The sequence below is a fragment of the Lingula anatina genome, chromosome 2 (assembly GCF_051362555.1).
Source record: "Lingula anatina isolate TDL-2025a chromosome 2, LinAna3.0, whole genome shotgun sequence".
In the NCBI taxonomy this organism is placed as follows: Eukaryota; Metazoa; Brachiopoda; class Lingulata; order Lingulida; family Lingulidae; genus Lingula; species Lingula anatina.
Window position 1 is genome coordinate 48,104,907 of NC_141768.1, and position 26,714 is coordinate 48,131,620.

The following is a 26,714-nucleotide window of genomic DNA, read 5'->3' on the forward strand; positions in this document are numbered from 1 at the left end:
AAAGCGCTTGGAGACTGCAGACCTCTGCCAACGCAATTCAATTCTCATTCTCATTAATTATTAATTATTTATCCATTTATCAAAGGATTGACTAAATTCTCATTATTGATTTATTAACTGATTGGATAGTTTATGGCTCTTGAAATTTTCATGAAAATCTTTCCAAAACTTTTCGGGTGATATTTCTAACAGATAAACATACGTTATGAATTACCTAACTAATTAATCGATAAATGGATCACCACTTCCTTTCCAGATTGTGAAATATTCATCACAACTTTTTCCATAATATTGCTAACAGACAGAGAGACAGACAGACAGACAGACAGATATAGACTCAAAAATTATAAACTTTACCTACGTCTTGACGTACAGGTACAAGTACAGTATGTTCCATTAAGTTTTCAGTTACTGCTTATTTCATTTTGAGGAATTTATTTTCATGAACATAATGTTGCTTCTCTTAAATCAGCAATAGAGACTAGGATGGTCAAATATTATCACCTATGAAACATGTGCTTAAATGCGTAATCACATATACTTGTGATGTTTTAATTTTCAGAGACACCTCTGGCTACTTGGCAGGCTTCCATTATGATTTAATCGACGCGGGTAAATCGACATTTCATTGCTAATGGTTATCGCAATTTTTTAGAAATGTACTCGCCTTAAAGCCCAGTCTAACTGTATCACTAGTCTCACTTTGCAATACCACTATTTAGCTTAATTTGTTCGTTGACAAATTATCCAAGTTGATATATGTTAGGTTAGGTCTAAATTGCAAGCACACAATCTTAATGTGGCCTAGCTTGAATTTGACCTTTGACTGACTGCACTCTGAAATTTCCCAGAACTTATATCTCCTAAACTAGCAGGGATATAAGCATAGGAAATTATTTATGTTTCCTTTGACCTACTTATTTTCATTATATGCACTTTGCATATTTGCCCGCCCCCAAATTTTCCACAATCAAGACAGATACAACCATAGCTATCATTTTTAAACATTTCACAGTGTGTACCGAGGCCGGCATGGACTGCCGCACTGTATGGGACAAGTACAGTAACTGTTGGGACTCCACCCCGGGACAACCCTCACACGGCGGCCAGGGTACGTGGGTTTTTTCGTGATTTCTCGTTGACAGTGCCATTTTGTTTTTTTTTTCTCAAATTCTTCAAAGCAAACGTCTTACCCTCTCAGAAAGCTATGAAAGCGACAAGAGATATTGTTCAACAGTACTTTATCAAAAGTTGGCCTTGAACGAAACCTTTGGTCTAATTTGACAAAACTTAATTTAGAGAAACTTCGCCAACTAAACAATATTTCCCTGTTTTACAAAAAAAAAAAACAGATTTTGCTAATATTCATACTTTTGCCTTAATTCGGTGAATAGCATGAATTTATTCTAATCCAAAATATTATGAAAATTTTAGTTTAAACAAGATAACCTTTGTTGATATTTGAGAATCAAAATTACCTATGTAAATATTGCCTACCAACATGATTGTAGAGGTTGCCTTCAATCACATTTCAGGATTGATGGGCCGGTGGTACGATGCTTGCACCGGCTGGTATATAACTATAGACAGGATTCAGGTGTTCAGTTTCTCATCGACATTCACCAAACCCCCGAATAGCTATTTGTATGTCAGGACGGGCAACGCTGCTTCGTTTCCTTCCAGAAATTTAGCAAACAAGAAAGTCGGTAAACCATTCTTATTGGTGTGACAAAGCTATAGGCTTGTCTTCGTCATGTTACGCGAGGTAGCAAATACAACTCAGATATTATCTTTCTTATTATTTATTGAACTACTGTCCAGTTATTACCCGCGCCGCTTCCTTCATTTCTATTCCTACCTCATGCAATCTGTAGCGGCCTTCTCTTTGTTTACACTAAGCGCAGTTGTATAAATACCATAAGAGCATGTCAATCAACTTAAGTTACTCTACTAAACACTCCCCGCTCTTATTCACTGCATGCTGTCACTTACTAACATTACATTATCTCCCGGGGACGATATGCCTGTCCCCAGGCATATTTAAAATTAAAAATTCACATTAAAATAAATTTGAACACTCCATTTGTCTTTTACCATAAATCCATGCAAAACAAAACTAAGTAAATAGATATTTTATAAGAAACTTATGATAAAATAGAAATACGTTGGACATGAAACCCAAAATATAACTCAAAGGAAGATAGATTGACAACTCTTCAGAAAATATGGTTGTTCGTGGATGTGCATTTACATGTTGTCATGTGTGGCCCAAGAGTACAGATACTTTTAATTGTTTTCTCTGCGCAGATGTTTAAATCTGTTACTCTCTTATTATGGCTCTGACACATTATCTACGGTTTCTCTCTTTTTCTTGGTTGTCATTTTAGATTTAGTAGGAATGCACCAAGTGAGACAATCGGGCGGTACCTTCCCTGTCTAATGAGCAGCATTCACCACAACGGTGCGACCAGCGCATCGTTCATGATGAAGTACCTGTTCATCTTCATATTTGTCCACACTGTAGCGCTCTCTTTTGGTGGCTATAAGAGAAACAATCGTTTTATATCAAACCCAATCCACGATTGAACAATAACATACCGAAAAATAATTAAGTAAGAATCTTCCTTATGGATATCATCAGTTTCACGTCATCATCTTTATAAAAGTTAAGTACACTGTTCCTATACCAATAACTGTATAGTTAAATATCAATAACTAATAATTATAAGACCGACAAACTGAACAAAGATGTATTATTAATACTAAAATTTAATATTTAATATTTAATATTCAACACACAATACTTAATGTGTCGTTATAACCACATGCAATAACATATAACTCAAAGTTAACTCGTAAAAATTTAAAGTTCATATCCACTCAAATGAAAAGTTCCATTTGGTATAGTCCGTTGCATCCTCCATTTTGAATTTTAGCACGAAAGTTCAGTTAGCACATAGTGTAAAATCAGTCCTTCTAGACAGTGCATAGCGATTGTCATCTGCCACTCATTGTATATGGATAAACGTCTTATTCGCGCACGTTGGCATACGTGTAGATAAATGTTCACAGTTTCCTGTGTATCCACGAATGTCCATGTCCAGCGTTTACGAATATATCCAAAATGAATGAAGCAGAAATGCATGTCAAGAAAAACTTAACTACGTATATTATAACAATCATCATCAAACTTGAATACAGTCACATTTAACAGGCAAGATTTTAACTTGCCATAGTATTATCCATCCAAAATATTATGATAACAATAAAACATATATGGAACCATGCTAATAATACGATAATTTTTCCAACAATAATACTTATGCTAATAATAAAAATAATAATAACGCAATCTGGCGTCCCAGATGCTAATATTTATCTGGCGTCCCAGATTTTAGTATTTATATGACGTCATGCGCACACTTTTATACCTCAACTCCACATATTCAGTTATCCATAACCACATTGAAATATGTCACATATGAATCATTTTATTCCTCACAATATATCAAATAATATTCACATAAGGTCATTTATCCTTGCAACATTTATACTCATTAACTCATTTGTTCCACTCGATCTTTTGATTGCCAATATAACCACATTATCAACTGACAAGATCATTTTAAAAAGATCGTCGAAATGCCAGTGATTAGGACTTTAATTAAGGCAATTTGTCGAGAAAGTTCAAACTATTCTCCAATTTTAATCTTCGCAACCCGAAAACATAATTCTATTGAAGGGACTTCCAATAAGGTAGATTAATCATAATCTTAATGTTTGCTTGTCACCTCCAAAGGTGCATGTGCACTTTCGACGATGTTTGACATTGCAAGGGGGTAGTGGGCGAAACAGAAGGGGTATTCTTATGAAAAGAATTATGATTCATCATCTGAAATTACGCAGACTGTAAGTCCAGGAGCCCTAAACCAAAACAAAGTGCAATAATAATTAGTATTGCCTGAAATTAAGGTGAATGCCATTTAAGTGTTATATCCTGTAAAAGAAAATTTAAAAAGGCGAACAACGAAAAATTCATTCGCTGCCTGGCTAACCTGGAAAAATAAACTATTTTATCAATATTGATTAGTGCAACATTTTTGTTCAAGTCAACAACACAATATTTCCAAATGCAGTTTTCCGTCTTGTCACGAATTTTCAACAGTGAAGTGAGATATCTTAGCTGTTGGCATCTCTTCAAACATTCCGCAACCTGTAAAATTCTTAAGGTCAATAGATGCATAAAATGTAGACGGAAATGAATTTACTTAATAAACATAAGACGTATCAAAAGATGGATAATGTTTACATTTATCTAAATTAGCAGGTATCGGAAAATATAAGACATACAAAATATATTCACCAAACAAATTTTATAACGAGTCTACAACCAATTCAAATTATTTCTTTAATCAATACTCACACTTACTTACGTGAATCTTTTACGGATTCCGAGGGAAAATGAGGGACAACCATATCGCCGTTGAACTCCTAATAGTATTGTCCTAGAAAAGACTTAGCGTACATGTTTAAAAAACAAACGTCAATGGCATTGACATTGAAGAGCATCTTTTCATATTTTCCATAAAAAGTTTAATGACATCACTTTAAGATAGTCTCTTTATAAATATCTTAATTCTATCCAATTAGAATTCAACTTCGTCACGTTTGCTACTCCCATCTTGCTGTTAGTTTTAAACAGGCGTGTTCTATTACATTGACACGCAACTTAATATATTTTCTTCTTTTCCTTTACTCTTATATTATTCCCTTTAATGTCGCCTCGTTTAGTTTTTAATTGGATCCCTAATATTCCAACCAAAAGGGAATCCATTTCCACTAAATAAGAGACTGTGCTTCAACTTTTATCTGACGCGACCTCGTAAGGCTTCTACTTTAAATAATTCATCAGTGGTCTGGGACAAATTCGCTTGTCCTGCAGTCTCATTTTCTCGTTTTTCTTCATTTTTCTATTTTTTTCCTTACTCTCTTTGTTTATGGGCAAAGTTAGCAACGAAGCCCTGGAGTTATTTTGAAGGAACTTTCCTTGTCAAACATTCAACACAAGAACGAACATAATGACATCTGTAAATGACCTTTTCTAAAAAGTACACCGTGTGCGTAATGGTAACTACGTGTTTTGAATAACCTTATGACCGATTGCATTATCGTTGTGTAAACTAGACAAAACTTTGTACTCTAACTTGTCTGAAAAACAAGTTGCAAAGAACCTCCTGGGTGGGGTGATTTTCTGCCATCAATTATCACGTTATCTCCTATCTCTATCAACAAGAAGCCAAGCGCCTCTGCAACTAAGTAGAAGTTCGTCTGATGTCAAGTGTGTGATAATTGACGCAAGGTTCTTATCTTTACGTTGGACTTTTTAAAACAATTCCTCTTTAAAACAAATGCCTCGCAATCTTGACATTTTGACAACGTCATATTTTTGTCACCTTTCTCTAAATGTTAAAAGCATTCCAGACCTTTAAATTCGTTGCCACTCTGTTTTAAATTAACGTAAAGTACTTGTGCCGAGATAGTGTCTAACATATGTATTCTGTTCAAACATGCATCATTAAAAAAACTGTGCAGGGTCATTATATTTTCTAAGTCTTATTCTTCAACGTTTCCCTCGTGGTAAGGGCGGCGGCTAATCGCGTCTGCATTCGCGAGGTGTTTGCCTTTACTCTGCTTAATTGACATCTGTTAGGGGATAAATTCAATAATCAATAATTCATTACTTCTAGAAATTCGATTACATTCAAATGGGCATGGAATTCTGGCACTGCCTTACACTTAATCAACGCGAAACTACATGTATGTACCCTTAATACCTGACCTCTTCTCGCGCAATGAAACTATTCAGATAATGCTAAGTTTGCATTTCTCAGCCCTCGTATAACTATGTTTACCTCACTAAGGCAATGTTTGAAATTGTGGCTGTCTACCATAAATTCATCGAAATATCGCAAGAAGCATTTTCCAAAATAACCGTTTAAAGCAATTGTCTTACCTTCCATTTTATGTTTGTCCAATTCCAATCTCCCATCTAGATACTTTGTGTTCGCCTACGTATTTTCGTCCGGTTATCGTTCTCTCTCTTTTCGACAAGACTCATGATGTCAAACATCTATGTTTATATTTTGCATCCTCCACCATTTTGTGACGAAGCTATAGGCTTGTCTTCGTCATGTTACGCGAGGTAGCAAATACAACTCAGATATTATCTTTCTTATTATTTATTGAACTACTGTCCAGTTATTACCCGCGCCGCTTCCTTCATTTCTATTCCTACCTCATGCAATCTGTAGCGGCCTTCTCTTTGTTTACACTAAGCGCAGTTGTATAAATACCATAAGAGCATGTCAATCAACTTAAGTTACTCTACTAAACACTCCCCGCTCTTATTCACTGCATGCTGTCACTTACTAACATTACATTGGCAATGGCTTACTATATATGTGTGATAATGATAACTGAATAAAACAGAAACTTAGACGGAAAAAATTGTGTCCATGATATTGTCAGTTTCTCATAAAAGGATTCCATTTGCAAGGAGTGTTAATCATAATGGTTTTTTCCAAACAACAGAAACTATACTCAGTATATTCAGGCAGTTGTTTTTGGTCTTGTTAGTTTCCCACCAAGAATTCCATCAGTACTTAGTGTTATACAGAATGGTTACCTCACGCAGCTAAACTCGCTTAATTCAGGATGATGCTTCTAATGCACCTGTTCTATTATTTCCTGTTATAAGAAACTGACTTACAGGAATGGTTGTTTGAAGAAACAATTATTGCAGCTTGGCTAGATTTATCTTTGAATACGTCCTTGTAGCAGAGTCAATGTCATACAGATAGTGTACATGTATAACGTACGTCACCCATTAAGGTGCGCATCATGCTAAAACACTGAATGGACTTGAATTACACGCAGTGGACAATAGAAGTGTCACCCCTACTGAACCAATACTATGGGGGAGATACATGACTGTGGAATGATATGCTCCTGGTATCATTTTATTAACATCAAACATCACAAAAAAAAACAGGTCCATGGTACAGCGGTTTCATACTCATTAGTCACATTATAAGTAGACCAGGGCTCCGCATCTCGAAAGGTTCGCTATATTGCGCACGTGCGCAAGTGTGCAAGTGTCTCGATTCCATAACCGATTCTATTTCGAGATACGGGGCCATGGAATCGAGACGCTTGTGCACGTGCGCAACATAGCGAACCTTTCGATATACGGAGCTCAGGCATTAAAACTACTCAAGATCTGCCTACTTTGATTACTCCGATTCAGGGGGCGACACTTCTATTGACAATTGTGTGTAGAAGATAAATCTATAGGGGCATATGTTGGATTTTTAAAGGTTTAGGAGATGGATGGTCTAGTGACGAAAGGTGTCTAGCCAGATGGACTGACGTCAAGGGTCAGGACAGCATGACCATCGTCCACCTTCAGAACCCTGGGGATGTCGTGACCAAGTTGAAAAGTGGCGAAGTAAGATATTTAACATGTTCATTTTTGAACTTAGAATGTAGTTATGTAGATATAATTAAGGTTCAGATATTGACTTCGTGCTAGGGTAGTAGTAGTACTAGTATATTGGATACCAGTAGTATTAGAAGTATTCATTAAAACTGTAAAGTTCCATTTTAGTTTTAAAAAGTATTGTGTGTTTTTTATTTAGTCTAAACAATGAGTACATATATTATTCTTATCCTTGATATCTTAATTTTTTTATTTCTAGGTGTTTCCCGAGCGAATCAATGCCATGGGGGCTCTTTAGTGGTTATGTGGCTTATATGGGTGCATTTCAAAAATTATGGGTAGGGGTAGGAAATTAAACACAATTTGTAATTTTAAAAAATATATAGCAATATAGCAGTTGTTTATGCACTGCTGTGTAGCTGAAGGGTTGTTCTAAACATATAACTAATAAAATTTATGTAACAATAAATGTTGTAAAAGTTAAATGGGTCAAGGTCAAATGAGGTCAGTTTTGAAGAATTTTATGAATGCAAACTAATACAGTTTTTTTTAATCAGAAAAGTGAGTCGAGAATATGATTTTTGGATATTTATGATTAAAATTATTTTTATTACAAACACATAATGGAGTTTTGACAGTTTATTTTGCAGTTAGTTTGTGATATTAATGAATGATACAATGTACAAGTACTGTACTAATAGAGGGGAGCTTAGTTTGATTGCTGAAAAATGGGGGTAGGGGAGGGGAATCATTAATAAAATAGGATCTAATTAAGATATACCATTAATTTATATATCATTGCGCTGTAGGGGCGCTAATTTCCAAAAAAATGCCTCAAATTTGACCTCATTTTACCTTTGGCCCCATTTAACTAAAACATGTTTCACTGCCATTGTGCAGAGTAACACTTCAGCTATACAACGGTTATAGATCATTGTTATATCTTATTTGAATAACAAATTATGAATGATTTCCTTCCAGAATCCCAATTTATAAAAGCGACCATTTGAGCCACAGGGTGTTTCACGACATTAAAATGAAGCCCCACTGCGACATATTTCTCAGCATTGTCCTCACCAAAATATCAGGCCTGCTGCAAATTTGCAGCGAATTTGCAGCAACATTGCTGCAAACTGCAATTCCTTCTTGCAAATTGAGCAGCAATATTTTTTTCTTGCTAATTCCTGCAAACTCATTACTGCAAACTTTTAGTTTTTAGTTTGCAGCAACATTGCTGCAGTATTGCTGCAAACTTTTCATTTTGATTATATACTACACCTAGAAATGAAAAATTTAGACATCAAGGGTTAGGAAAATATGTGTTCCTTTTGTTTGTCACGGGGTTGCACGTGGACCCCTTGATTCTACCAGACATATTATAAACTTTCCAATATGTACATGTACAACACTTGTCGCATACAGATAGACGTAGCGTTTGCAAATGCCCAAGGCATGGTGGGGTATGTATCAAGAACCAACCCTGAGATTGAAAAAGTCCCCGGGAGCGGATTTTCTTGCGTTCTGGCGGGGGCCGGTATGATGACACGGAAAGACAACGATTTCATTTCAAAGTGGAACGCAGGGTTCAGCAAACTCATCTCCAGCGGGAAGTTTAAGAAATTATGCGACGCTGCGGCCGCAAAACACGGTGAGTCATGAGCTATGTAAATATCTTAATATGAAATATTCTTTTTCAGGCTTGGTCCTCGTTACTCTTTCCTTCCTTATCAGCAATTAAAGACCAAAGGCCAGATGCACTGATCTATTGTTTCCTAAAGATAATAATCATAATTGTCAGTCGGCATTGAGTGGTCTCATATTGTCATATTTCATATTTTCTCAAATTTTGTTAAGAATGAGTATGAATATAATGAATTAAGTTATTATTGGCAAATGGCTGCTATGACATTTTAGACAGGGGAAAGCAATTAATTGCAATATTAGCAGCTTGTCAAAACACTGTACCTTGAGTGTTTATCATCATTTTATTAAATCAAAGTTATAAAATGTCTTCTAGGTTCTCGTGGTGACTTGGACTGTGTGGACAGCTAACAATGTCATGAAGATAGATCTATAAAGGGGCGGAAAGCAGACGAGAAGAGAAATTACAATGTTCAAAACAGATGAGGCAGAACCCAAGCACCACTAACAAACTAAACCTGTCAAAAAAGTTATTTTCTACTTGTTTATTGCGTTTTTCACAGAGAAAGCGGTCTCATGTTTGGGCGGGTAGTGATTGAAAATATGTTCAATATGTATCACCGTCATCATTGTGGTCACGTAAAGTAACCCTTCGTGAAATAAGAAATCATTGACAAAACGTCAGGATCTTTCTATTCTCACCTGACGCAATATAACTGGAACTCATTTCCTATTACCAAAGAACGTAGCTTTAGAGGAACTTGATCAGACAATGAATGTACTCTAAAACCTCACTGGCTGCTCAATCCAAAAAATTAATCATGCCAGAGAGCCGTTAACGTATTTACTACTATAACTGAAAGGCAAAATACCCATCAATAACAAGTCCTCATGTCTTATGTAATTGTCTACGTATTTTGTTTCAACATTTATGTGGAACTAGACGTGTCAAGATCCTGTAAAATGTAACTAAAAAATTCAGTCCCCAAAAGATTATTATTATTACTATTATTAGTATTATTATTGGCCCTGTCTGGAGCTTTAGGATAGTCGCCCAGTGAGCCGTTCTATTGTGTCTAAAATAAGAATGGATTATTCCACAAAGTGGACGTTTTGTGTATTGTTGCATAATTTTGACGTGTTTCACTATTTTCAGTTACTTACTGCTGTATTTTCAACGAATCCCTCTTCTGTATCCCACTTACTTGTTATTCATCCTCTCTCCGATTCTAAAAACAGCATTTCTACCCTGGCGATTTTTGAAAAAAATATGTAAAATTAAATCTCGGTCACAACCGGACGCACGAATTTAAGGATCGTACGGCCCCTGCGAGTTTTGGGTGCAGTGGAGGCCGGGGAGTGCGTAGAGGTAGAGGAGAGTTTGCAATGGAAAGGCGCAAGTCTGCCTTGAGAGTCGCAGGGTCCACGTGAGAAGCAGGGACGCTAATTGCAAGGTGTGATGTACTCATTTCTTGAGTTTGTCTTGCTACAAGCGACGTTATTTGTCGAGACACGAGCGTGCATCATGAGCACGCCTCACTCCTGACGCACTTCCGTCGTGCTTTCGACTTTGTTCGTTAGCTGTGAGGGCGTGCGTCGTACTCAACACGCAAAGGACACTTACTCCTTCATTGTTTACGACGTGCGTCTTGGACCACGCACGACTGAAGCATAGGCCCCATCTGAACGTACGGGCTGCTACGTGTGGTCTACGGCCAAAAAAATGGGGAAAACGTGGGAGTTCGTGCGTGAGGAAGACGCAAACAGCACGTAGAAACTTTTCGACAGGATCAACAGCCGCTGCATGCGATCTAGCTACGTCCTAGCTGGACGAAAGGAACCTAAAAACCGTGCGTCCAAAACGTAGTTGGGACCTAGGCTTTACTTGCATAATTCTAAATGCTAGTGGAGCAAGTTACGTTTGTGGCCTCGCTGTTCACAGATTATTCGTAGAATCTTTTCGACATGTCCAACATCCTCCGTACGTGCTCACGGGCTGTCTGCGAATTCCAAATTTCGCAAGAAGGACTTGCGCGGCATGTGAGATTCTGCGCAAAATTTGGATGCAAGCAGGCCTTAAGAGCCCGTACGGCCGGTTTAGTTGTGACCGAGGCTTTATGGGTCTTAAAAGATATGAAAAGAACGCGTGGACAATGAAGCACGCTTTCGAGAGGAATCGTCCCTTATAACATTGCGTTACAAGCTGACAAGGGTATTTTGCCAAAATGACCTTAATTTGACAGAAATATACAAAAATTAAAATAGAATTATGCCCTAGCGACTTCAATCAAATATGGATATGAATCTTTATTAATTTAACATAAGAATTAATGGGAATTATATTAACAAAATGAATTGAATGTTACAAAAAATTTATGACTTGGCCACCCATTTTGCTTTTAATGAAGGTTATATTTATACTTTTTAAAATCAGCTAGCCAAGGTCAATGCCGACCCCTGCGACGTCATTATTTGGAGGACTCATTAGGGAAGAGAAAGGGAATAGTTTTGAGGACATATACTTTGGGATAATGATCACCAATAAGCTGGCATGCGTTATCCGGGATTCCAACTCGTGACATTTCGTGGTGATTGCTTTGAATTTTTTAACAACCGTGCAAAACCACAGTCGGCTCTGTTAGAGATACCAAACCTCCATATGTAGTGATCAAACGAAATTTTTAATGTAATTGCCCTAAGCAAAAATTTGCGAAAATGTTATTTTGGATAAATAAGTTTAGTGGCAATCGAAAGCCCTGCGCAACGCCAGTCCCCAAACGTGGTCTTATCATCAAGGTTGAGTTTCATGATGTACACGAGGCTTTGCTTGAGAAGCTTTCGTGGAATTGACCTAAATAGTGGTTTAAATGTGTTTAAATGTGTTCTGAAATCTCACTATTTTAATTGTATGTACGTTTCCATCAACACATACCACCACAAATGCAAAAGTTACGATATTCACTCAGTCATCCTCAAGAACATATTGATTGGTGACGCATAAAACAAGCTTAAGCCTGGGTCACACTGCGCTTGCAACCTTTTGGCAACCTCTTTGCAACCTCAGTCGCAAAGAGGTTGCCATAGGTTTTAAAGTGGTCGCATAAGGTTGCTAACAGGCCGCCTGCGATCGTTGACACATGAAGGCCATTTTTTGTGCACCGGCAACCAGTGCGACTAAAGATGAAAATTGTTGGTATCCTAAAGGTAGCCTATCGGTCTCTTCTTGGTTGTCAGTAGGTTGCTATAACCAGTAGCATACCATTTGCAACTGCACGGTCGATTGACCGTATTTAGTCGACTGGTCGCTTACAAGTTTTTTACCAGTCGCAAGTAGTCGGCAGCAGGTCGCTAGAAGGTTGCAGTTGTAACTGCATGGTCGATTGACGGTCTTTAGTATCTTGGTCGCTAACAGGTTTTTTACCGATCGCAGGCGTTCGAAGATATGTTGCAGGAAGGTTGCAAGCGACTGCAATAAAATAGGCGTAGGATGGTGGTTTATTTGGGCAAAGACTTTTCATAATTTGTTATGTAAGCCTTCTAAATATCAAGGTCGTAAATTATAATATTTTAGAGAAAGAAAACATAAATTACATTTGTTGGCAATATTTTATACCAATTGCCAAGGCTTTCATATACCAGGCATTTCACACTTACGAAACCAAAAAAAAATGTGATGATAAAAGCAATGTAAGATTTTTTGACGCTACGTTTATTTATTTTACCATTTTGCGAAAATCATAGGTAAAATGCCGAGAACCTCAATTATATACGCTGTATGTTATTTAAAATTTGCAAAGCCATATTATCAGAGTAAACAATGAAACAAATACACGAATGCAGAGAAAACGGAAAATAAAAGCAATTTAATCAGCAAGGTATAGCTGCTATTTAATATCATAATTTCAACAATCAAAATTATCCACAAAATAATTGAATAAATCGTAAAGTGTGTCCAATAGACTTAAATAAAAATAGTTTCAACACAAACAATTTAACATCTTCCCAGTGCTTGGTACCCTCACTACAAGGATGAGAGTGTAAAAAGTACACGATGCGCATGACTTGTCACGATTTAATTACGTTGTATTGTAAGAGGCAAACGCCTAGGGTTAAAAAGACAAAGGGAAAACCACACATTCGGTTGCAAAGCGGTTGCAAAGCAGTCAGAGACCTGATAGCAAGCGGCTGGATACCACAAGTAGGTTTTTCGGTCGCCAGGAGGTTATCGGTGCTGCACCGAAAATCGGCGCAACCGGATATTAACCCAGCGTTCATTTGGAAACCACTTTGCGAGTTGTTGCAACCGGTCGCCGACCTTTTTGCAACCGGTGACAGTTGCAAGTCGCAAAGAGGTTTTTTGTTCAGTGTGACCGTAACTGCACAGGCCTTGCGACCTCAAAGAGACCAAGTATTTGAACAAGAAAATATTAAAGAGTATTATGAGATTAACAAGGATTAAAACGTATGCAAGTTTATGTTTTTATTGCAGCACTGGTTTCGTTAGGTGAGAGTGTAGTCTTTTCAAAAGTTCACAAAACATTGTTGGTTCTATTTTTAGGAAGGAAATGAAAACTTCCTGATTTCCAAGTCGAAGTTCTTTCATCAAATGTTTGTAATCGCCTTACAAGGGGCGTCTTGCAATCCACGGGTTCACCCAGTATTTTCGAGTTTTTTTACTCGTTTTACTTCTTAGGTAAACAAAGTCAATGATTTATGAAGAGGAGTCGTTTTACTAGAAAATTTTTGTCTTTTGAGTGGGGAATTTATGGGAAAGCAGCTACTGTCACAAGTTGGCAACATATATATCCTGTGCGACCTTGCTGCTACCAGTTGACAAGCGATTGCTACAGTCCTGCAACCGGTTTTCGGTCACCAAGTGGTTGCAGACAGGTTGTGTATCGCTCGGCAAACAGTGTGCGCCTGGTAACCTATAACTTGAAGATGGTCTATAAGAGGTTGCAGATACCATACTGCAACCTTGTTGCAACCGGTTTGCGACTGCTTGCCGATCAAAATTGGCCACAGCTTCTTAATTAGCTTGCAAAGTGATCGCAAGCGACCGCCAGATTTTGTGGTTGCAAAAAGGTTGCAAAAAGGTCGCAAGCGCAGTGTGACCTGGCCTTTACGTACAGTGAGCATAGATTGAGAAAATATTAAAAAGCCTCGATGCGGGTGTCTGGTTATAAAATCTATGGCCTATGTATGGTGCTCAAAACAGTAGTGCGTGCATTTTGTGCTAGACCCAACCAGTGAAAGGTAGGTCATAGTGCTTTTTGAACTGGGGAATATAATATGTAATCTAAAGCTTTAAGTGTGAATTTAGTAAAGCAACAAAAAAGGTGAGACCTGGGCAATAAATTAGCAAAAGAAAGATAATAACTATCATTTACATTGTGGAGCACATTCTTCTTTGTATTCAGTCTTGTCGACGTGGGTAAACCTGTACCTGCTGTCTCCTCTTGCCGCCCCTATATTAAGCCACTAAATGAGCATATTTCCTCATTGAGGTTGAAATAGAGGTGGGAAAGGTTTCTTGGTGTACTTGTACAGCTTGGAAATAATAACGATTTCCAAGTGTACAGGTACCCCCTCAAATCCAATGTTCACTTTTATTTCCACAAAGCTAAAGAATGTCCATTAATTTGAAAAGACACCACCAAATATCACAAAATTTTCACATAATTAGCATTAGGATGTGCTCGGTAAAGGATACGTGTCAGGCCCGTAGCCAGCAATTTCAAATGGGGGGTTCTTTTTCTGAAAAAGTGGACCTTTTTCAATAAAAAATTCATGAACCTAGATCATATTTTACCCAGAGTGGACCTTTTCCCAGCAAAAGGGGCGGTTCTTTCGAACCCTCCGAACCCCCACCCCCGGCTACGGGCCTGCGTGTTTAATAGCGTGTGTCTACCGCGTACCGAAATTTCATCCTGTAGGCGGCGCGACAAGCCTTTGTATTATCTGAACCATTAATTATGTTGTATACGGTATCTGGAAAAACACTATCTATAACAATGTCTGTAACACTGTCTACAAACCTGTTTATTTGTAAATAAAGAACATGGAATTGGGGGTAGGACAACCTTTTTGATCAGTGTTCTTTTTTTGCACCTAGTAACGTCTTTGAAGATCTGATAGTGCTCAATTTTTGTATGGTCTATTTTTGAGATCGACGCGGAGTATATGTTACTTTTGAAAGCTAGCGTTAGGAGCTAAAATTGCGTTTTCTTTTATCAGATAATTTAAATAAGGACTTAGTTTTAAGATCTATAAAGCCCCCCCTGTGTTCGTTGTTTGAATAACCGTGGATTCGAGCTTTAAGCCCTCATCGTTGGGGAGCTTATACAAATCAATTAGATATGGGTCACTATAACGATCAAAGATCGTGTTGCCGGAGACCTATTTGAAACTCATATCTTAATATTGTCCAATATACCACAGATTGCTCACTGAGATAATTTTTTTATATGATTTTAATGGTATATGAATGAATGCTGGCAAATTAAATTTTAGATAATTGTACTGGCGGCGTTAGAATCGACAGGAGACACTTCTTTTCTGGGGATTTTGAAAGAGCCAGGTATGTGTAAGAAGTTACAATGTACCACAAATTCCACTAAATAAATTTTATTTGAAATGGTATAATCACTTTTAATGATAGTAAACTGTCTTTAAAGTCAAACACCCTGTAGATTTCACCGCAAGCAGCACGTTGAAAGAGGTAGAAGTGACTGCTAAAATAAAAAAACACTGTTTAGAACAATTTAAACAGTGAGGTGATTATTTGTAAATAAAGCACATGGAATTGGGTGTGGGACAACCTTTTTGGCCAATGTTGTATTTTTATGTCTAATAAGGATCACTTGCACCAATAGTTAGAATAATGGGGGAGTTATGTATTAGCGTTGTTCACATAGAGTAGGCAAGTAGGTCTATTCATAATTATTTCACCGTCCAAAGAGAGATGAAGGTGACTAAGGTGGTTCATTGTCTCCATAATCGAATATTCTGGCTCTTCAGTCTAGCTTGACAGAAAACTGTTAGCTCACATTGTAACTGAACTCACTGTAAAATGTACCAATCTCAGTATTAACATTAGAAATGGATTCTACAATCCCTAAAACATAAGAAAAGACATATGACACACTACAGTACCTGAAGTTGTTGTTTTGGCTGCCATTTTGAAAATTACCTACCTAAATAATTTTTGTAGAAAAATGATTATCATATTTGTATTAAGCATAAAATTTCGCCTCGAAAAACAGCTGTTATGGAAAAAATTTTAGATGTACCCTACCTTAATATTGTCATCTTTGTCAACTTTCACAGAGAGTTCGATGAGCTGAGGGATTTGTCATCCTCGTTGTGTCTCGTTCCCTTATACCGTGTGAGAAGAGACAATTAACTGCTTCGTGCTGCCAGTCTCGAAGTTTACTTCAATCTGCTTTCTGGGGCTCTCTTAGTTTGCTTGATTGCACTACCAATCACTGCTTAAAGGGATAATAATTCTTCGTATCAGATCTATATTTCACAATAAAAACAATGTGAATAACTCTAGAAATATAATATATTTTGTTTTACCACAAAAACGGCAGTTATAGCTATTATTCTGATATCTGAGCTTGTCTTTAGACCACGTGACCTCCATTGATGGCTATACTCTGTTAAAATCTCTTAAGATTTTAAGATCTTCTTAAGAGATTTTAACAAAAAAACAAACTTTTTAGAAAAAACCAGGGACTAACTCTGAATGTAAAAATGGATTCATTAACCATTGTTAAGTATGGGAAAATTGTTGTTTACTCCAGGAAAATTCATTTTTTTTTTGGCCAAAACGAAGAGTTATTATCGCTTTACTCTCCGAATTTTTTCAGGGTGTTGATCTTTCTCACCTTAGGGTGATTGAACACCTTTATTGTTTTAAAAATTGATAAATTGTCGGTAGTTAGGCAATGACTTTTCATGTTGGCCTTATTAAAATCACCAAGAACAATGATTAGCAAGTAAGGGTCAGAGGAAAGGCAATTTAAGCTATTATAATATTGTGCCTATATGTAATTAGGCTCACTCGCTCCAATAGTTAGAATACACGTGTATTAACGTGGCCCAGAAAGAGTTAGACAGGTATTCATAATTATTTCAACGTCCGAAGAAAGGGTAATTTGCTTTCATATATATTATTTAGGTGACAGATTTTCGACAGCTATGTGGACTTCTAAGATAGTCAAATACATGGCCCTGTCAACCCTTTTGATTGGTTCTGTGTGGCAGATTCTATGGATAAAACAAATGATGAGTAAGTCTTCTTTACTGAACTTTATCGCTGTCAAAGAAGCCAGTCAGCAAAACCCGACAAGATCGCCTCCTAGGATTGGCACCGAGTACGATGACTTGCCAGAGTCCGTAGAGTTCACATTGGAGCTTAGGTACGCAGTTGTCCGACCGAGGAATAACAGTCTGACAACTGGGAAGCGTTTTGTGTATCTCATTGAAGGTCCAACGAAGGGCATCATCGAAGGATTAGAAGAAACAAAGGAACGCGACGTCATTTGGATGACGTTTTCAGATAGGTCGGGAGAAATATACGCCCCGAATACGTCTGTTGGTTCCGGTAGAAGTGCTCTTCTTCAGCACGCGGTGAATTTAGCGGCCCAAATGAAAGACGGGGGTTATCTCTACTATATATTCATGGACGACGACGACTTGAAGCTATCGCTTCGTACTGATGGACAGGTCAATTGGAAACCTTGGCCCAATATGGCTGCAAATCCCTTTCAGCGGTTCGAGGAGTTTCTTATGTATTACCAACCTGCTGTGGGTTACGTACGTTACCGAGACATGGTTAGACAATTTGTCAATGAAAACCAACCCGTAAACTTGAACTGGGATTTTGATGAGTGTTTCAACGCTTTCCACAGAGATACCCTGTCGTTCCTCATACCGTATGATATGCACCTAGACTATGAATCCTGGTTTCATGGTGCCTGGATGACTCGTCAGTTGATCTCGATGTTGTATCATGGTTATTGCATTCAGTGCAACTCACTCCACGTCACAAATCGTGTATCACACAAAACTGTTTCGCGTTCGACTGGAAAATACAAGGCTCATTTTAATTACGAAATGCCGCGGAACTACATTTTGTCAGCTTTGCTGGTGGAAATAAAAGCCACCCCAGCCAAAACCAACCCGTTAATCGAGGCTGTTTTGAAAGGAACATCTTCGCGCCAAAGATCAGGTACTCTACAGCCGCGTCCAAAGGTCAAAATTCCAGGGGAACCAAAACGAAAAGGTGACCATTCGAAAAGGTGGCCTTAAATATTGGGACCATACCCATCCCATGATTCAAAAGAAATTAACTTAGTTGCAGAAACCCGAAATACGCAAAATCCTCGGGTTAGATAGCCGTCGTCTGCAAACTTTCAAACCCAGCACTTTGTACTGTGTCGCACCAAATGAATTCTCGCTGTTTATTGGACAATGACAATGTTTAATATCTTGATTTTCTAACGCATTTCAGCATTGGTTTTCCTTAAAAATATTTAGTTGATCGATATAAATGCATATTTAACGAAATTTATTAATCCGAAAAAAAAGATCAACACTGTTTTCTAACTAGAGGATCAGAGAGGTGATACCGCCTCCGGATATTGTACCACCAGCTGGAGTAAGCGCATTCGTATGGAAAACCCCCCAAAAAAGGGACACCACCTCCAGTCTTGTGCTTAACAAGCTCTATAAAATGCAATCAACAAGAGTGATCAAAATATGTAAAAAATGCAAAAAAATGCAAAAAAAAAAACAACTAAAAATGGTCCAATCATGCAGATTTTTTCCTAACATTGATCACTCCTGTGATTTTTTAGACAATAGACCTATTGTTTTTCCTTGAAATGTGTTATCATTGTTGCATTTGTAGTATGGGGGCAACACTATGGGTATATCTCTGCTAGTTTTTAAAGATATGAGGGTCAAGAAAATATGCAATATTCAGTTCTTGGTGAAAAAGTAGGTCAAAAGTTAATTTCAAGGTCACAGTATATGTATGCTCAAGGTCATAGATAGATTGCCAGTATATGACTATACCTGAAGCTGACAAACGATAATTAATTACCCCCTAGCAGCTTCAGTAGGCGTGACAGACATCTAAGCCGCTTAAATTGATTGCAATTTAGCGAGAATCCCCTCAGAGATAGACTGATCCACAGTTAATACGATAGTGTCTGGGAATGGTACCATAGTTTGGGTATGCAATATAAATGTGAAATCGTATTTGGTTTTGCATGACGTGTAATCTGTTATACATAATCACATGTCAGCTCAGTTAATTCATTAAATGGTTATAAAATAAAACAGGACTAATATGCCCCCAAACACCAAGGTCTTGAAGCCTGCCCCTATGGTATTTGAAGCGGACGTTGGCCGCAGTACCTTGGAGGCGAACTGACATTCTGCTGAATCGATGTCATCCAAACACAAAATGTGCCTCAGTGCGCTGGAAATTAAATAAATGTATTTTTTTAATTATAGTAAGGAGCTAAAAGATTGCATTGACTTTCGTTAAATATCAAAAATAATTAAATAATGACCTGTTTAAGACCTGCAAAGCGTTTCTTTTTCTTCATTGTTTTAATCGGCTCGCTTTACCTTGGGTCATCGGTGCAGTCACATTCGAAACCAAGTTCTTCTAAACGTTTTTTAAGGAGAGGAATGCTTCCATTGTTACACGTTTCCCTGAAATATATTAATGGCTTAATACATTTTACGTTTTCGATGAGCTGAGTATGTTTAACACAAAAAGGAAAAACATGTTAATGCCTCCTTTGTATAGTTTTTGAAAAAGTTATTTATGAAAATTTGAGTAATGGTATACCAATACGTACTTGTGCGTTTTCCCAACATCATGGAATACCATGAGCTGAAATCGCGTGACTTTCGCCTTCGGAAAGTTTGGAAGTTCAAAAAGGTTGAAATAGCTGTAAAATAGAGTACTGGGGTAATTTCATGTTTCATGATGCCTTCTGATCATGTTGATAAGTGTCTTTCAGCTTCAGTGGAAAGCTTTGGTAAACCTTGGATATCTTTTAAATACATTGTATTACTGAAATAAAAAGGGGCTTTTAATTATTACCATCCAACGTCTTTTCTAAGAAAAGAATACTAAAAGAAATATTTACTGTAGTGTTTTAATGTCTGCTTTGAATCCATGTTATTACACGTGTACCAGTTAGATAAATTGTTGGTAGTACCTTGTTTCGTTGAAGGCCACATTGGTTCCTGCAGTTGTTCCATTGAGGATCATTTGAATTACCCCAGTGCTTACCTCTGCAAACTTTCGGTAAAATATGCAAATTATCCCCATAAACATAATGATATGATCTTAGTGTTCCCAACTGTCTAATAGTGGGAGTATTTATAAATAAAACATAATAAAGTTCAATGAAAAAATATGCGTAGAATATCATAAGGAAAAATGTATGTTTAGATGGTCCACACTGAAAAAATGATAGGTCAAATTATGCGTTACTTCTGTTGGGAGCAACTTTTTCATTAAATGGTTTCTGGTCAGAATTAATCACATTGCAATTTCAGAATAAAAATTAACCCTGGAACCGAAGATAAGGTAGACCTATATTTGTAGGCCTACTGATTCATCTTTTTACCTATCAAAACATCGATAAAGAAAGAATCAGTTATCGACGGCAATATAAAACTTATTTTTAAACTACATTTTCTTTTATCAAAATTCCGCAAAAATGAGAGATTAAAAGAAAAGACCTGTTTTTCTGTAGCTGAAACCAAAACCTCTCACCGCTTTCGACACGGCTGTCCACATTCCGCCATATTGGCCCTGGAACATGGGACAGTCCTCTTCCAGCGGACAGCTGTCAAAGTTGATGCCTGGCTCCGCCTCCTGACCACACCAGGCGAACACGTGATTACCCAGGTAGCCAGTCAGGATGTCAGCAGAGGCCACGTATCGACGCCGGCTGCCGCTATAGTCGTGTGTTAGGGTGTACGCCGCCTCCCAAAATACCGCCTACAGAGAAGAACCAAGTTTGATACAAAAATAAAGTGTTAAGATACTGTTATAGTCCAAGAAATTGGTGCAGAAAAAAGGGTGAATTGTGCGTTTTTTACCTACAAGCATGAAATTTGCCACAGTTGTAGATAATGGAATTCTAAGCTTTTTTGGATACATGGGCATGTCTGAAAATTCCAGTATGGCCGCCAAATCCAATATGGCCGCCACAAATACTCTTTTAAATTAAAACATCTAATATATAGTCCTAAAATGGTTTAGAATATCATTTTATAGCTGGAAAATATCATGCTATGAATGAATTATCAATATCCGCTTCTACAGGTGTATAGAATTCCAAAATGGCCTCCAAAAGTAAAATAAGCAGTTTACTTACGCAAAATATGCAGCAGTTTTGTAAAATCATCAAGCACTTACAATTACAAGCATAAAAATTGGCACAGTTATGTAGAACATGATTCTAAGCAACGTTGGATATAGGGGCATGTCTGAAAATTCCAATATGGCAGCCAATTTCAATATTGCCCCCAAAATACCCTTTCAAGGTGAAAGTTATTTGTACAGTATTTTATAAAAATATCATTTAATGGTTAGAAAATACCATTGTATGTATGAAGTATCAGTATCTGCCAGTTAAGGTTTTAAAATTCCAAAATGGCCTCCAAAAGTCAGCAGACCACAACTATTGAATTGTAATCACTCGGGAATAGGCATGTGGGCTTTGCAAAATACCTGTACAATCAGCATATTCCTACCTGTGCAGGAGCTATTCTACAGAGTTTTTAAAAAACCATCAAGCATGATACATTTATTATGTACTGAAAAAAGTCCTTCTTTTGATAAACCAACATAAGTAGTTTGACTTTTTGCTCTGGATTCTCATTTAGATCAATTCCCAGTTGGCAATCTTCTTATATGGCACTCATGAGTGACTCCCCCTTTCTAAGAAAAAAAGTATCGTGCAAAATCCATAAAATGTGAAAGAAACACCAGAATAACTTAGCCTTAAAGAGGCAAATATAAAAAAAAAACTTGGGGTGTACCAATTTTGTCTCTTGGTTATGATTCTTCAGCTAGATCAGTGCATGGCGCTTCATCAAATGCTCATAAATATAACAAAAATGACAGCTAATCAAACATACAGGTCTCAACAATTTGGTGTTTTTCATTGGTAAAGTACTAAAAGCAGCGCACATTTGCACTCGATAATGTTATGATGTTATCTTGTGCTTCAAAAGTAAATTAGAAAAGCTTCTTATTTAAAAAATTGGCTTTAGTACATTCGCAGTAATGGCTACCTAGAATTTAGTGAAAATTTATGAGCAAAGAAATACCTGTACCCCAAACAGAGGGCAGGTGTTGATACGTGCTGTATCCAAGAGTTGCATTGCAGACTTCACACTTCGTGCACAAAAAAAGAAGCACTGATCTATAGGCGCCAAACTTTGGTTTTCATTTGATCATTTGGCAACTTGTTTAGTTACAAACTTATACTTTCAAAAAACTGAACATGAAAATAAAAGAATTAAAATCCTCCAGACAGTTAATACATACAAAACTTCAAAAAACGATGTATTCTGAGGATTACACCAAGAAATTAGTGCAATATGGACTTTGAAAGGTACAAATTCATGAGATTTCCGGCATCATTGTCTCTGTGGGACAATCCAGAATGAAGCCACGAGGAGTATTCACTTACCCAGCTATCAAAATCTACCAGGTAGCTCCTACCACATCTGTTTGTAGTTATGTGTGCAGTTGCTAACTGTGGTGAGGGGAGTCAGAAGCATTGGAAGACTGGTGCTATAAGGGTTCACACTAGTAACCTACATCTACTAATATGCCCTTCCACACTTTCATGTTCCTATGGACCGTCATGCATGTAAACTGAGTTAGAAGCATTGGAAGACTGGTCCTATAAGGGTTCACACTAGTAACCTACATCTACTACTATGCCCTACCACACTTTCATATTCCTATTGACCCTCATGCATGTAAACTGATGCTTTTTGGTGTTAAAAAAGACCAATGCCTCTTGGTATTTTGTTGGGGAAAGTGGATTACATGTAGAAGCTTTAGCTTTAAGGAAATACTGGGAAAACTGAGGGAAACACAACTACTAGTAAAGCTAGGCACACATTAATGAATGAAAAATATTTAACCAAATAAGTAGAAATTTCGGTGTAGCTAGCTGTTATCCTCTGTTCAGATAGTGTCCATTTACTAAAGTAAAAGGTTGACCGCCCATAAAATGTGCAACACTTACTTGATAAAATAACTTTCGTTAATTTGAAACTTACTTGTGAAAATACCTTGACATTTTCATATCCTTGACATTTATAGAATTGCTGCATGTGGTGTCACAACTAGACCAAAAGGAGTCCTGTTCCATTTTTTATGGTCATTTGGGTCTAAATGTAACTAAAGGAGCGAAAAACCAAAAAAGAGTAAAGACTGTTGTCAGTCAGATTATATAGTAGTCTTTTTTTACTTTAAAGGGGTTTTAGTGGCCATATTAGAATATTCAGACATGTCCCTATATAACAAATTGCTTAGAATCCTGTTCTGTACAATTGAGCCAATTTTCATGCTTGTAGTTTTAAGTGCATGATGAATTCACCATACTGCTGCTGTGAGTGGCCTGTTTTTCTTATTTTTGGAGGCCATTTTGGATTTCTATACACTTAAAGAATCAAATATTGATACTTCATGCACACCATAGTCTTGTCTAACCATAAAATGTTATCTTAAGTTATTATATGATTATATATACTTGAAGTTTTAATTTGAACGGGTATTTGTGTCGGCTATATTGGATTTGGGGGCCATATATTGAAATTTTTAGACATGCTCATACATCCAAAAGTACTTGGAATCCTGTTTTACAACTGTACCAAATGCCATGTTTGTAGTTTTTGATGAATTAACCACTCTGCTGGATATCTTGGATTAGTAGAGTGCTTTTTACTATTGGCGGCCATTTTGGATTTAATACACCTAAAAAAGCAAATATTGATTCTGAATTCATACTGTGGTGTTTTTTAACCTTTGTATGATATTTACGCCCTTAAAAGACTATATACTTGAAGTTTTAATTAGAAGCCGTATTTTTGGAGGCCATCTTGGATTTGAAGGCCATTTTTAAAATTTTGGATATGCCCATACATCCAAACTTGCTCAGAATTTCATTTTCCACAAACCTGCCAAATTTTATGCTTGTAGTTTTAAGTGCTTGATGAATTCCCCATTCAAATGGATATCTTGAATAAATGGTCTGTTTTTTTACTTTTGGCGGCCATTTTGGATTTAATACACCTGAAGGATTCATACCATGGTGTCTTCTAACCTTTATATGATATTTTAAGTCATTAGAAGACTATGTACTTGAAGTTTTAATTTGAAAAGGTATTTTGGTGGCCATATTAGATTTGACGGCCATTTTGGAATTTTCAGACATGCCCATATATCCAAATTTGCTTAGAATTTTATTGTCCATAAGTGTGCCAAATTTCATGCTTGTAGGTAAAAAATGCACAATTTTTCACCAATTTCCTGGACTATTAATGACCTTTCGCGTTATGATTGTTTATAAACAAAACAGTTGAAAGTGCAGTTCGTTTATTGTGATAAGAAGGCAATGAAGTGCTAAATAGTATTCGTTTTTCGACATGACTTATTGTAAGAATCTTTTCAGCTTCAGTGGTTGTTTTAACAAACACTTAATACGCACCTTGTCTGTAGGGACCTCCCCAGGAACAGTGGCTGCTTTAACAAACGGTTCATAGTCCGCCATTGTGACGTTACACGGGTCTTTGTACATCCAAGCACGGGAAAATTTCTCCCAAAGATCTGTGCAGTTCTGCTGACTATGATTAGAAAATATTACTCTTCACCTGTGAGTTTTTGGCGAAAGTAATTCAGATAATTAAAAACTGATTTTGTTCATTTTTTTATTGATGGAAAAAGGGTATTCGACATTGTTGTTTAGGAGTGCATTAAGAACTGATGATCCGCGGACAAACTGATTCGCCGACTAAATATGGCCGACCCCACTAAAAACCAATGCTGGTAGTTTCTTGATGGCTTCTGCATCATTAAACGGATTAAATATTGGTTCTGAGGCTGAATTGCTAGGTCCCTGCAGCAACGACCCGTGTGGAGGCGGCGAGACCATCTGGGGATTAGTTGGCGCTGCTTTTAAGTGAGTCGACCATATTTAGTGCGCGGATCAAGTTGTTTTGAATGCGCTGTAAGAGGAGCAAAGTCAAAAATACTACAGTCAAAATACGTAAACAAAAAAGGAAATTCATTTTAATTATTTCTTTGGATGCCTTTGCCTATTTTGCCTTTTGATTGGAAAAAAAATTTTGTAACTTTGACTAGCATTTTTATATTAACTGTTCTTTTAACAAAAAAGGGTAAATAAGCAACTGCTGCAGTATGATTTTAATGATGTGAGAATGTAGTTCTATTTTGCTACCAGGATGTACTTTTTTCCTACCAGGAAGTAGTTCTACTTTGCTATTTCCAAGATGCAAAACAATTTGCTATTCGAAACGGAACACGAGCAGTGACCTCTCCTTAAAGCCCCTGTTACAATAATGACTCGAATAGAATTGGGATTTTGATAATATTTGGTAGTCAACATCATATCACTTCATGAATTCTGATAAACTTTGAATATAACAGTCTTTTCCTTTGTGAGGGTAAGCCAGAATTCTTTATCAAAGCTGTCGCCAGCCCGCTGTAACTGGGGACCCGGGTTCAAGATACCACATGGATATATAAGCACACGTCCGTACTTCAGACACAGTGCAGACATTCATGTACACAGATAGACAAGCAGTAGACATATTTATTCAAACTTTCATTCTATAAGATTTTTGTAAAATTTGCCACCAGCATTCTGTTGGCGACAGATCTGACATAACAACACATGTGCCCGTACTTACACGTTCTCGCCTAAACTTTGACTGATATACTCCGTGTAGTACCAGCATTGTCCGATAAAAATCTCCTTGATATGACGGTTAGTCCCTGCACTCGCCGCTAGAGCTCGGGGCATCAGACACAGTGAGAGAAAAACGAAAGCAAGACAAGTGCATCTTAATATACTGCCCCCTACGGAGGAAGACATCTTGCTTTCAGTCTGAGCGTTTGTGTTGCTAGCCTGGGGGGTCCCAAAACCCAAATAAATCACCTGCGACAAGTTGATAAGATAAACAACGGTAAGCAACACACTCAATCTAATGTCCACTAACCGCGTATAAACACAAACAGGTAGAGCGTTTCTTACACATGCGCTTCTACATGTGTGGATCTACAAGCCTTTGGTATGCGACGTATTACGTAACTACACGTACCCCATACCATACCATTGCGCCACCTTGAACCTTGTACTTCCCTGTTAATGTCCTTGCAAACCAGTCATAAGTTAGGCATACAAATATCACGCCATCGAACTACAATAACACTGACTACAGAAGAATTGCGATGTTGCTTTTCACATATATTTGAAAAATATGCTGGCCG

The 26,714-nt window shown here is 37.3% G+C and overlaps 1 protein-coding gene and 2 long non-coding RNA genes across 3 annotated transcripts; 1 reads left to right on the forward strand and 2 right to left on the reverse strand.

Moving 5' to 3' along the window:
- Positions 1-1,786: 1,786 nt before the first annotated feature.
- On the reverse strand, positions 1,787-6,439 carry LOC147763782 (uncharacterized). Its single transcript, XR_015333092.1, has 2 exons — positions 6,014-6,439; positions 1,787-4,505 (listed from the first exon to the last, which is right to left on the reverse strand). It is a non-coding gene; the product is annotated as an uncharacterized LOC147763782 (long non-coding RNA).
- A 2,487-nt stretch (positions 6,440-8,926) lies between these two features.
- On the forward strand, positions 8,927-10,231 carry LOC147763783 (uncharacterized). Its single transcript, XR_015333204.1, has 2 exons — positions 8,927-9,146; positions 9,516-10,231. It is a non-coding gene; the product is annotated as an uncharacterized LOC147763783 (long non-coding RNA).
- Positions 10,232-18,579: 8,348 nt separating this feature from the next.
- LOC106180219 (ADP-ribosyl cyclase/cyclic ADP-ribose hydrolase 2-like) lies at positions 18,580-26,554 on the reverse strand. The gene is made up of 7 exons (XM_087007137.1): positions 26,135-26,554; positions 24,913-25,048; positions 20,952-21,179; positions 20,389-20,471; positions 20,023-20,115; positions 19,787-19,873; positions 18,580-19,634 (listed from the first exon to the last, which is right to left on the reverse strand). Exons 1-7 carry the CDS (start codon positions 26,317-26,319, stop codon positions 19,472-19,474), a joined length of 975 nt encoding a protein of 324 aa, XP_086863263.1. The 5' UTR covers positions 26,320-26,554; the 3' UTR covers positions 18,580-19,471.
- Positions 26,555-26,714: the final 160 nt, after the last annotated feature.

Excerpts from the sequence above, each read along its gene's own strand:
- LOC106180219 (XM_087007137.1), bottom strand. The coding sequence starts at position 26,319 with ATGTCTTCCTCCGTAGGGGGCAGTATATTAAGATGCACTTGTCTTGCT. Across the intron at positions 20,472-20,951 it reads GGACAGCCGTGTCGAAAGCG|TTTGCAGAGGTAAGCACTGG; the intron begins GTGAGAGGTTTT and ends TTTTACCGAAAG. Across the intron at positions 19,635-19,786 it reads GACTGCACCGATGACCCAAG|CGCACTGAGGCACATTTTGT; the intron begins GTAAAGCGAGCC and ends TTTAATTTCCAG.